General features: G+C 36.0%; 1 protein-coding gene across 1 annotated transcript in view; it reads right to left on the reverse strand.

Moving 5' to 3' along the window:
* The window catches only part of Ccdc81 (coiled-coil domain containing 81), a 39,044-nt gene that overhangs the window by 7,823 nt on the left and 18,195 nt on the right, over positions 1 to 13,026 (reverse strand). The window contains exons 7-13 of the mRNA XM_046439382.2: positions 12,527 to 12,644; positions 6,134 to 6,227; positions 5,586 to 5,732; positions 4,800 to 4,904; positions 1,963 to 2,135; positions 671 to 749; positions 235 to 455 (exon numbers count right to left, since the gene is read on the reverse strand). Coding sequence (XP_046295338.1) covers positions 235 to 455; positions 671 to 749; positions 1,963 to 2,135; positions 4,800 to 4,904; positions 5,586 to 5,732; positions 6,134 to 6,227; positions 12,527 to 12,644 — 937 coding nt within the window. The remainder of the gene's footprint in view (positions 1 to 234; positions 456 to 670; positions 750 to 1,962; positions 2,136 to 4,799; positions 4,905 to 5,585; positions 5,733 to 6,133; positions 6,228 to 12,526; positions 12,645 to 13,026) is intronic.

The following is a 13,026-nucleotide window of genomic DNA, read 5'->3' on the forward strand; positions in this document are numbered from 1 at the left end:
ATCAAGAGAGGGCTTTTAAAGTTATTTATTTAATTGTGTTTTCTTCATAGGATGGATTGTAAAGATAAAATGAGATAAAGAATGTGGTTAACTTAGAAAAGTGTCTTTCACAATTAACTCCTCAATGTGTTATCTATTATTCTTACTTTTCTGCTGTTGTTTGAGAGAGGAGAGAGGAAGAGGAGGAAAAATAAGAAGCCAGGGAGGAGAAGAAAAGATTCAAGATCTCCTTACTCCTTTCTTGTCCTCTGAAGCATCTCCAAGTCCCGCTTCTGATCCACCAGTTGGTGCAGAATGGCTTCCCTCTTCTGGTTAGCAGCTGTTTCCAGCTGGTGCTTCATGTAATCCTGTTCCCGCTTTCGCTTTTCCACCAGCCAGTAAGTCTTTTTCTTACCAAAGATGGGCTCAGAGGAGTCCGGTTCAAACACAGGTAACTGAGAGGGTCTGTTCTTCATCTGAAATGGGAAACATATGCAGATTTTAATGCTATCATGGAATAAACTTTATGCACAACTCTGTAATATGGTAAAATACCAATACCTTACAGGAAGGTTCACACCCACCAAATGTGTAACACCAAGAGTGTCCATAATATTAGAGTATTTATATATTTTATGCTTTTGAAAAACTGTATAATTTTAAAATAATAATAATAATACTTGGCCCTTACCTGAGCATCCAAAGCTGTCTTGTAACACAGTGTTTCTTCCATTTTATCTTTTAAATATTTGGCTCTTTGTGCAGCAAGTCTGATATTTAAGAACAGGAGAAGGTGGGAGAAGTTTTAGAGTCTTTAACAACACAGATTCGCATCATTGAAACATTTTCAGTCAAGTATTAATACTGAGACATCACAAATAAAAATTATTGTTTCATTATGGGATATTTCATCTTAAGAAAGAAAAAGTAGGGCTGGGGCCATAGCTCAGTGACAGAGTGCTTGCCTAGCATGTGTGAGGTGCTGGGTTCAATCCTTAGCACCATATAAAAAACTGAACAAATAAAGGCATCTGTCTATCTATAACTGCAAAAAAAAGAAAGAAAGAAAGAAAGAAAAAGAAAAAGTAGTTCAAATCCATAGGCGAGTGGGCATCATGTAAACACAGGACAGATAGGACAGGTATAAGCAGGGGATAGAACCATACTGTCCAAATACTATTGAAACAGCAGCCCCCCTTCTATACTACCCTGCCAATTCTTTAAAAACATCTAGATATGAAAGCAGTAAGGGACTATTCACCTATCAACTGATTTATTGTAAAAGTCCTTTTTAAGGAAAGTAATCCCTATTGTAAATAATAACTTCAGGAAACACATATGATCTATTAAGTGAGTACAATGGAACATTATAGAACATTTATAGGATATACTTTTCAGTCAATTGCTCTCCTGACTTTAGTATCAGAAATATGGGCCTCCCTCCCCTGTTTAGGCACATATGAACTCCATATACCTAACCCTATCCAAGGCCTCAGGTAATTTAATCAAGACCAATCAGATCTCTTTCCTGAAGTTTGAAATTGAAACTAACATTCTCCAAGTCTGAGCTGGAAAAAAAAAAAAAAAAAGAGTATGTCAACTAAGTATCTGTGTGTAAGCAGAGAGAAGGCCACTGTACAGGCCTTTTCAGTCTCTGGTTCCATTCCCTCCTGGGTTCCCATACATTTCTTCACTCAGTTTCCACGGGACACCCTAGTACTGGTGAGCAAAAAACATATAAAATGATACTCTATAATAATTATAGATTGGCAATCATTATTATAATCATAATGATGGATCTTTCATTATTGTAATTAGAATACCATCTAATTCTAATGAGGGTATTGACTGCTAACTGGATTAGCTTGTTGCTCAATTGATTATAGTGGTGCTAATAAAACTATCAATGCTGGTTCAATCTTACATAAAAATTCACACAGAAATTCTGAATCCATTTCACAGAGGACGTCTGGCTAGACTCACTCCTCTGTGAGCTGTACTTGTTCTAGGTGGTCCATCAACTCTCTGTTTTGTCTTTGCTTTATTTCCTTTTCCCGTCTGTTAGCCATTTGTCTCAAGAGACTTTGGGAATATTCCTCTTGCTTAATAGCTTTAATCTCAGGACTAAGTGGCCGTTTATCAAACAGGAAGGATTTCTAGAATGAAAGAAAAGCAATTTATTCATACTAGAACACAGAAAAATAAAGTTAATGATTCAGAAGAATAAAAATTAATGATAAAGTATTTCTTACTTTCTAATATGCCAGCTAACATGTAAGAAACCTACATAACAACATGAGCACAGTCGATAATCAAGCTGAGCTAATTGAGCTCAGAACCCCATTTCTGAGACAGAGATAAAAAAGAGTACCATGGAGTTGTCCTGAGCTAGTTTCTTAGAAGGAAGAAAGAATTCTGAACACCTTTAAAAGCATGAGCAAGCAGACAGAGGTGGTGTAAAGAGAGCACCAAGTATCTACTATGGGCCCAGCCATTCTAGACTTTCCAACAATGACAGAGTTCAGAGATCCTCAGGTTCATCCAGCCTGCATTCAGGTGCCAGAGACAAGTAAACATTAACAAGTAAACAGTTTTTCAAATGTAGCCTTTATCCTAGCAAGTGACTAGGTAGGAATAGGATTAGATCGGTTGTTTACTAAAGAAGGGTTTTCCTTGTAGAAGACTGAATCGCCTCCACTGTAAATACCAGTGGGATCTGTGTCCCATAAAGAAGGAACAGCAAGTGTGAAGACATCAGATGGAAACAAGTGAGGCAAGTTCAATGAGCAGAAGGGAGGGCTATGTGGCTGAGGCACAGGGAGGAAGAAGTAGAAGTAGGCAAGTAGAGTTGGAGGAAGGCAGGGACATCTGGCAGGGTCTGATAGAGCAAAGCAAGTTCAGCTTTCAGTTCAATTCAGTAGGATTCCATAGAGGAATTAAATTCCTAGAGGAATTAAACAGGAGAGTGGTATGTTTGGGTTAAGAATTGTAAAAGATCATTTTGGCTCCTGTGTGGAGAACAGATGTTAGGAGAAGAAGATGCAAGACATGAGTCCGAGGAGAGACCAACTGAAGAAGCTGAACCTTATGATGTGTCTTTGACTGGGGTGGCAACATAAAAGATAAAGAGATTTGTGTTTTGTGGGTTGTTTAAAGAAATTTGTTTAGCTCACAGTTTTGAAGGTGGGAAGTCCAAATGGCATGGTTCTGGCTCTGGCATGTCCTACCTGGCTATTTCACCTCACAGTAGGAGCACAGGCAGGAAGAGGGAGGAATCATATGACAAGACAGGAGCCAGAGAGAAACTCAGAAGTCAGCCTAACTCTTTTATAACAACGTGTTCATATGAGAATTAACTCTAGGTCCCATGGGTACTACCTTAATTCCTTTCAAGGACAGTGTCCCAGTGACCAATTCCCACCAGGCCTACCAATTCTTAACATTGCCATGCTGGGGACCAAGCTTCCAATCCTGATCTCTTGGGGATACACTAAAACATATGCCAACCATAGATATGCAAACCAATGCTCTTCTGGAAGATGAACAGATCTGAACAGGTACTGAGTACATTTAAAAGGTAAAAGCAGCTGGACTTGAAGATGGTCGGATGTGGGAGACAAAGAAAGGGGAACCTGAGATCACTCCTGTGCATCTGGCTGGCTAGGGATGCCACTTACCAACTGGGGAAGCAAAGAACAGGTTGAGGAGGGGATCAACAGTTCTGTTCTGTTCTTTTTAAGATATCTAAAGATATACCAAAGAGGAGCTATAAAGTGGGCAGTAATAAATGTAATCTGGAATTTATATATAGGAAGCAAGAGAGATCATAGCTAAATGTCAAAAGCCCCATGCTCTCTCCCTCCCTCTTTGCTGCCCCTGCCTGAAATGTTCTTCCTCCACTTACTTCTCTACCTAACTCTTATATGCAAGGAGTCTTCCCAGATCTCTGGGCTACACTAAGTGACTTGCCTGTTACTCATAGAAGGCCATTTTCAAAGATGTTATTACAGCAGTTATTATATCACACTCTTTTCTCTTTTAGTCCCTGTCTCCCCTACTAGACTGAGACCTCTTTAGAAAAGGGAACTTGTATTCCTAGCTGCCAGCACAGTGGCTGGCCTATAGGAGTTCCATAAATCTTGGATAAAGAAAATATATCTGATTAGATTTGTGTGCAGACTGTCAGACTACCTAGATAGTGATATAAAAAGAGAAAGAATCAGGCAGAGATGAAAGTAGGCACAACATGATTAAAAGCAAATCAACAGTGAAGCAGGTAGCTTCTTCCATCTGAAGCTGGCTTCTCAAACTTTAATGTACATACAGATATTCTAATGTAGATCCCCATTCTGGAAGTCTGGTATAGGGCCCTAGATTTTGCATTTCTAGCAATCCTGTCATGATGCTGGTTTTCTCTTTAGCTTCCAGGGCTGGACTTCAGTGTACTCCCCCCACCACCTGTCCTAGGACCTGATTGAGAATGGTTATAATTAACAAGAACTGCAGTTACTAGTAGTTACTCTACTATGACTCTGGATGATGTGGAGACAGACACTGGGAAGCACCCGTCCTAGAAGAAAGTTTCAAGCCTATGGAGCCCACTTTTCAACTCTGTCACTTAAAAAAAAAAAAAAAAAGTTACAACAGGCCTGAAGGTGTGGCTCAGTGGTAGAATACTTGCCCAGCATGTGGGGAGGCTCTGAGTTCAATCCCCGGCACCAAAAACTATTTTAAAAGGCACAACCTGCAATACAGGGAGTGGATCTGAAGACAGTTGGGGTAGCTGCTGTTAGCAACAGAAATTTCAAAAGGACTCTTACATAAAATTCAGGTTTCTCATTCTTGTGACTTCTTATAGCTTCAGCAACTCCAAGATTATAGGCAGCATTTTTCTGATTCTGTTCTCTAGCAGCCAGACTTTTAATCTATCATAAAACATTTTTTTTAACATTTTAATCTCAAATTGGAATAGAGCCTTTAAAAATTTTAACATTATGATATTCATTTAATCCAACCATGAAAGAAACCTATTTGGAGGCAATGGTATTTTCTGATGTCTTCAGAGATTTAGAAAAGTGGGTTTGGGAGGTTTTTTATTTCCTATTCTTGGACTTTAGGCACCATCACTACATGGCTCCTAAGAAGGAATGAAAGAATTCATCACAAATCAGGAGAGGGCAATCGGATCAATTATAGTAATCACAGAAATCTGGATAGAGCAAATATAATGGTGCCATTCTGTCCTTGCTCGCTTAAAATAGACCATGAATTTGAAAGGTAAAAGTTTTGACTAGATTTATATTTTATCATAAATCAAAGATAAAGCAATAAAACCTAGCAATTCCACCTTTAAAATTCAGTCCTTTTGGGGGCAAAAAACTAATGATACATGCAAGTATTCCACTACATGGATATCCATCCCAGTCTTATTTGTTATAGTTGAAATCTTGAACACTGCCTAAGTTTTAGTCCAGCAGTATATAAGTATATAACATATCAGATATGTTACAGAACAGGAGAAAATGATGGAATATTTTAAATGGAGTTTGATAATCATGTTCCACTATCCCACTTAAAACAGTTCTTTCACTGAGGTGTTGGACTACCTGGTGTTTGAAGAAAGCCTCCTGATCTTTCATTATTTGATGTTGCTGTATGAGTTGCTCTTCTTCTATTGCTCCCCTTCTCCTCTCCTCACTGTAGTACAACGGGAAATTCCGTTTTGCTCGTTGTAAACATACATAGCACATTTCCTACAATCCCAAATTTTAGGACAAATTAATTTTTTGCATTTTACTTTTTTGCCTTCACATTCCCTTCACAAGCTCTCCAAAGGCTGGGTGTGTCAAGAAACACACTTTACAAAAGAATATATTAGTGACAATTAGCAAAATGAGTAGACCCACAAATAATCAAAAGGATTTACTGAACTCTCAATCAGAAGTGTTTATTGCAACTGGAAAATAGAAAACATTTCCAGATCTTATTTCTGTGAAATAGTAGACTGTGATAGGTTTAGCACAGTCCAGGTTTGGGTCCTGAGTACTTGTGCCACACCCATATGTTATAATTAGGAAAGAGAGTCCCAGAACCATCTTTGAGAAACAGAAGTCAGAGGGAGATTCTAGGCTTTGTTTGTTTGAAGGCACTGTACCTGTCCCGCCCTTTTATGATCCTGGCAATCAGGGGCTAGGTCTGTTCTGGGCTTTGTTTCATTGTCATTTTTCAGAAAAGCTAAAGATGATGAGCTAAAAAAAATAATGCAATATTTATTAATGCTTAATGTACTCTGGCCTCGGAGCAATAACTTTAGAGGCAAGTATAAACATAAGACAAAGAAAAGTATCTGTTTTTCTCTAGAATAACTGTATATATCAAGGTTAAAAACTTATACTTTTTGTCAGTATAAGTTGGATTTGAATCCCAGCTTTTGTGTTTACAAAGTGACTGACATTGGACAAGCTGTGTCATCTTGCAAAGTCTCAGTTATCAATTCTGCATAATATAGATAAAATGTATTCATTCCACAAAAATATACTGAGTTGTTTACCAAATGTGCACCATTCTAGGTACAGGAATAGCAAAACACACTCTCTCTCTCTCTCTCTCTCTCTCTCTCTCTCTCTCTCTCTCACACACACACACACACACACACACACACACACACACACACAATCCCTGTCCTTGCTGAATTAACATCCTGATGGGGATATTCAGGCAGTAGGATAAATAATTGAACTCTGTGGTGTGTCCCAGGACAACAAATGCCATGCAACGCTGGAGAAATGGAGTGTGAAATCATAAACTGTATGACCTGGGAAGTTCTCACCAAGGCTATATTTGAATAAATACTTGCAAGAAGTGAGAAACAAGGTAGATATATCAGATACAAAACTCATTTCAAAAGAAAGAAATGAGTGCAAAGTCCTGGATGTGAGAGTGTACCTGTCTCAGTGTGGCTGGAGGGAGATGACTTAGGGGCCAGAAGTAGGAGAGAAGTCAGAGACCTGGTAGGAGGTTGAAGGTCCAGATAAGAACACTGACTGGTTAGCTTGAGTAAGAAAGGGAAGCCATGGAGGGTTTGGGAAAGTAGATGAAGCCACCTAATTTTCACAGGATTTCTTTGGCTATTGTTGAAAATAAACTGAATAGGAGGAATGGCAGAAGTGAGAGAGCCATTAGGAGACTGTTCCAATAAAACGAGAAAGAGAGACCAGCTGGGACCATGGTGGTAGCAGCAGAAATGATAAGAAGTGGATGCATTCTGGCTGTGTTGAAGGTGGAGTTGACTAAATTTTCTAACTGAATACAAGTGCTTTTGCTTCCTTCCCACGCCACTGGTAAAGAACAATTCCTGCTACAATCTCCTGATCAAGGGTCAGAAACACAAGTTTTATTCTGTGTTTTATCCCACAGACGCCAGAAACCTTCTCAGAAACCAACAACCCACACCAGACAAGGATATGGTGTCTAGCATGGTCCAGGTGGCCCGGAGCAAGGGCTTTAAATATTAATACAAATATTTGCCTAGGGTTTGTAACTGTACATCCTGAATGTTATGACAACCACCTAACAGCAAGGCACATATAGGAATTCTCAAAGCAAAACTGTCAAGAATTTAAAGTCCTCCAGAGCCAAGATAGCACCTCTGTTGGCAGACCCAACAAAAGAGGTCATTTATACCCAAGGAAATAATGAAGCAACTGATGACAAATAAGAATTTTCAACAAGTATATTTAAAATTCACAGAAATATTAGAGAAACTGGAAAGAGCAGACCAATAATAAAAAGAAAACCAATTAGTCACTAAAACAGAGACCCTGTGCCTAATAAAAGAAAAAGTAGGCCCAAATCTTCACCATGTCAGCTAAGGAATTGACTTCCTTAACAAGACTCCTAAAGCACAAGAAGTAAAATCAAGAATCAATAAATTCGATAGATTCAAATTAAAAAGCTTCTTCTCAGCAAAGGAAACAATCAATAATATGAGGAGAGAGCCTAAAGAATGGGAGAAAATCTTTACCACCTGCACTTCAGATAGGTATATAAAAGACTCAACACCACCCCCCCAAAAAAAAAACCAATCAATAAATGGGCTAAAGAACTGAACAGATACTTTTCAGAAGAAGAAATACAGTTAATCAACAAATATATGAAAAAATGTTCAACATCTCTATCAATTAGAGAAATGCAAATCAAAACTACACTGAGATTTCCTCTCACTCCAGTTAGAATGGCAATTATCAAGAATACAAGCAACAATAAATGTTGGCGAAGATGTGGGGAAAAATGTTCACTTATACATTGTTAGTGGGACTGCAAATTGGTGTAACCACTCTGGAAAGCAGTATAGAGATTCCTCAGAAAACTTAGACTGGAACCACATTTGATCCAGCTATCCCACTCCTCAGTTTATACCCAAAGGACTTAAAATCAGCATACTACAGTGACACAGCCACCTCAATGGTTATAGCAGCTCAATTCACAATAGCTAAACTATGAATGCCCTGCAGTAGATGAATGGATAAAGAAACTGTGGTATATATACACAATGGAATATTACTCAACCTTAAAGAAGAATGAAATTATGGCATTTACAGGTAAATAGATGGAGTTGGAGAATATCATGCTAAGCAAAGTCAGCTAATCCGCAAAAACCAAAGGCCAAATTGTTTTCTCTGATATGCAGATGCTAATTCACAAATATGGGAAATGGGGGGGGGTTGGAAAGAATAGAGGTCCTTTAGATTAGGCAGAGGGGAGAGAAGAAAGGGGAGGGTGTCTGGTAGTGGAAAGAATAGTAGAATGAATCGAACATTAATACCCTATGTGCATATATGACCGGTGTGATCCTAAATCAAGTACAACCAGAAGAATGAGAAGTTACACTCCACTTATGTATGATGTGTCAAAATGCATTCTACTGTCATGTATAACCGATTAGAAAAAATTTTTTAAATAGAGAAAACATTGTATTTTATATTAATTTCACTAAAATAAAATATAAGGTAATATATTATATAAATTCTTTTTTAGTCTTTTCTCTTACCACATCTGTAAATTCTAGAGGTCTATATCTTATGAAAATTTTTATCTTTCCAAATGTTGCATGTAATAAACACTTTGCAAATATCCAAATTAAATTGAAGATATTTTCATATATTATTTGAAGTAGAATGTATTATTGTTTCAAGTAATATATATGTAAACATTTTCCAACATTGTCAAAGAAACATTATAGTAATTTTTTATTCTGTCTGTGCAAAATGTAATTGAAACAGTAATGACTTGTAAAGGCCAAATTATTACTTATACTAATAAAAAACAATAGTATTTAAAAAAATACACAATATATAGTAATAAAATATATGATGTGTAAAAATAATATATATCATACATCTTTATATATAATTATATATTATACATTTGTACATGTAAAATTTATTATGTATAAAATAAGTGTATATGTATAAAATTATTATAAATAATTATTAATTATTATAAATAATTGTTTATAATTATTATTAAAATATTATGGTAAAATATATAATATATAAAATAATGTATTTTATACATTTTTAACTCAATGAAGGGAATATAAATAAATAAACTAGCCCATCTAATTCTATATTACTTCACTTGAAAATACAACTGAGAACATCACCTAAAAAATAGCACAGAGAGGGGCTGGGGTTGTGACTCAGACCCAGAGCACTTGCCTAGCATGCATGAGGCACTTGATCCTCAGCACCACATAAAAATAAAGTAAAGGTTTAAAAAAATAGCACAGAGAATAAAGAAAATATTTTTAAAATAAGTTTAGAAATAAAGAACCAACTCAGAAACTCAAATATACATTTAATAGGAGTGCTGAATTAGGAAAGAAAGGAAATATTAAAGAATGCTATACTAGAAGATAATGGCTAAGAATTTTCCAGAAAGTCATGATTCCTACACAAAGAGTAAAAATGCAGAACATTACAAAAGAAGATTCTGAAAAGCTACAACAGAGAATGACAACCAGACTGACTCAGACTTCTCATGAGGACAACTGCCAGAAGAAAATGGAGCAATGTCATTAAAGTGCAGAGGGAAAATAACTACGAACCAGCATTCAAGAGTGACAACATACTAAGAACTTTTATAAGCGATATGAAGACTAAGTGCATTAAAAAGAGAACCTTGCCGAAAGAACCATTACGAGACACACCTTAATAAGAAGAAAAGTGAACCCTGGGGAAAGAGCAGGGATATAATAAACAATGGTGAGGAAAGACATTGATTAAAACATGTGGCGTTTCTAAATGCACATTGGCCATACAATATTTTTTAAAGTTACACACTTGAAAGCAAATTGGAATAAAAGTTCTAGACAAGAAAAATACAGGTTTGGAAGAGGGTGAAGTTTGGAAAAAATTCAAAGCATGCTAAGGAAATGTGATCATTTCAAGAGAAAACAGAAAAAGAAGAAGAAGAAAGTTAAATGTGTGGCAAATAAAAAACAAAATAATATGATAAAAATAGGTCTAAGTATACTAGTTTACAACTGAAAATTCAAGTCTGTATTGAGTTTTTAAAAATCCAAATTTTTTTACAAGAATAACATAAAATAATAAAACACACATTAACAAAGATGAAAAAGAATGGCATAAAAAGAGTATTCTAGATAAATACTAACCAAATGCGCATTGTTAATTAGAACAGAATTTAAGGCAATAGGTTCAATGTGAGCAATCTGTAGACAATCTCTCATTACTGCTGCTCAGAGGACAATTTGGTAAAAACTTCTTGAGAATAATGGCAACCTGTGTCAAAGGCATGCAAAATGGGCTTGCCCTTCTCCCTCAGATTTAACTTTAAAGTTTCTATCCTATGGAATACTCAGATGTGTGCAAGGGATGATGTATAATTATAACTGTCACATTATTTATAATATTTAAAAAACTAGAAATACATCTAAATATCCAGCAAGAGATTGATTACACAAAAGGTTAATATTTTATTAGGATGATAAACAATCATTTGTTAATGTTATAAAATATATAAAGCCACGGGGAAGACTTTACCACTTATTGTTAAGTATAACAAAGTTTCATATAATATGATCTCAATTTTATTTAAAATGTATATGTTTCATATATATATATACATATATATATATATATATACATATATATACACATACACACACACACACATACACACACATATATATTATGCATTGAAATGAAGGATATACACTAAAACGTTAACAATTTTCCTTGATGTAGAGGGATTAGGAGTGATATTTTGTGTAAATTTTGCTTTTCTCATCTTCTCAAAATTTTTGTGATAAACATGCATTATTTTAGCAATTATCACAAAATATTTTTTGGTTAACTTCTACAGGAAACTTTGACTAACAACTCCAAACTTACTTTTGTAGTCTTCACCACATGTATTATTCCCCTAGTGTCAGTTTTCCTACAAAACTATTAGTATTATAAAAGTGGCTTTATATATCTTTTGGTGTGTATTTTCAGTACATAGAGTAGTACCTAGCACACAGTAGTGCTTTATGTTTGTTGGATTGAACTAAATTCCCACTAGACATTTAATTCTCAATTATCTTTCATAACATGAAATTATTTTTTTAAATGCCTAGAGTTTTGAATGTGACTTTAGGATCCCACAATGTACATAAATTGCACTTATAATAGCTGATAAATTATAATACATTAATTAATTGAAAAGTGATAACAATGCAAGGTACATAGGTGCTTAATAAATACTTGAGTATAGCTGACTGATTTGAGGTCTTGAAAAGTAGCCTACTTGAAGAGAAAAGGATAAAATAGACATCTTTTGACATAATACCACAGGAAGAAGACAAAGCCATGATAAATTGTAATATATTCATTCGTTTAAAAAATTGATACTGAGAACTAAAGGTGTTTGACAAACTTACTTTATTTTTGGCAAAAATAAGAAACTGTCAGATCAGAATATCTAAGCATTCAGAAAGCAGCAAGGGAAGTTTATTGTAGAGCTGGAAAATAGCTTCCCAGATCCATAAGGAAAGCCACATGTTCCCTCCTCCATGCTACTTTGTTTCTGCCTCTATCACAAGATTTTTCCCACTGAACTGTCATCTCTCATTCTAGGTATGTCTGGCTTTCCCACTAGATTGTGACCCTTGGTCATCTCTATTATCCTCAGCACCTAACACACAGAATGTTCTCATTAATAGTGGATAAAAGAATAAATGAGCAAGTATTAAAATTCCTTGTGCACCAAGAAATACCTCGAAATTACATTTACTTAAAAGCCACAGAAAAAGAATGTTGCCAGGGGCGGTGGCAACTGCTGCTGTAATCCCAGCAGGCTGAGGCAGGAGGATTGCAAATTCAAAGCCAGTCTCAGCAATTCAGCAAGGCCCTAAGCAACTTAGTAAGAACCTGTCTCAAAATTTTTAAGAAGTGGAGGGAGGACTGCGGATGTGACTCAGTAGTTAAGTGCCCCTGGTTTCAATCCCCAGTACCAAAACCCAAAAATATCAGTGCAGTACCTTCTAGAGATTACGTTCGTCCCACCATTCCCACCATGGTCAAACTGGTCTGGCAAGCTGGTTGATTTAGTTGGGAACATAATTTGTTTATCTCGAATTTTCTTGGGTGCCAAGGTTTCTGTAGAATAAAAAGCAAATGGAAGTAAGTTTTCTTTCAACTTTTTACCAAGACAAATTTCCATAAGATATCTATTCTGTTATCATTAAAAATGATTGTCCCTTGCCCTGTTGTGGTATTTTTTAAAAATGCTTTCACTGCATATATGCAAAAAGAGTACTGCTAGGCATTTAAAGACTACAAAGAGGCTAGTCTTTGCTCTTAAATATCACAATAGCTAACAATTGTACAGAAAAGTAATATATAAGCAAAGAAAGTGACAGCTTCTTTATTACACCCTGACAGTGATGAGCCCCTTACATCATTGTGTAAATAGCAACTTAGTTTAAGGTTCTGATATGTTCAGAGAAGAGAGAAGCCACTTCAGAATCCGTGATAAGAG

This window comes from Marmota monax, unplaced genomic scaffold (genome assembly GCF_021218885.2).
Source record: "Marmota monax isolate L192 unplaced genomic scaffold, Marmota_monax_Labrador192_F-V1.1 WCK01_AAM20220418_F8-fsc00096, whole genome shotgun sequence".
NCBI classification, from domain to species: domain Eukaryota; kingdom Metazoa; phylum Chordata; class Mammalia; order Rodentia; family Sciuridae; genus Marmota; species Marmota monax.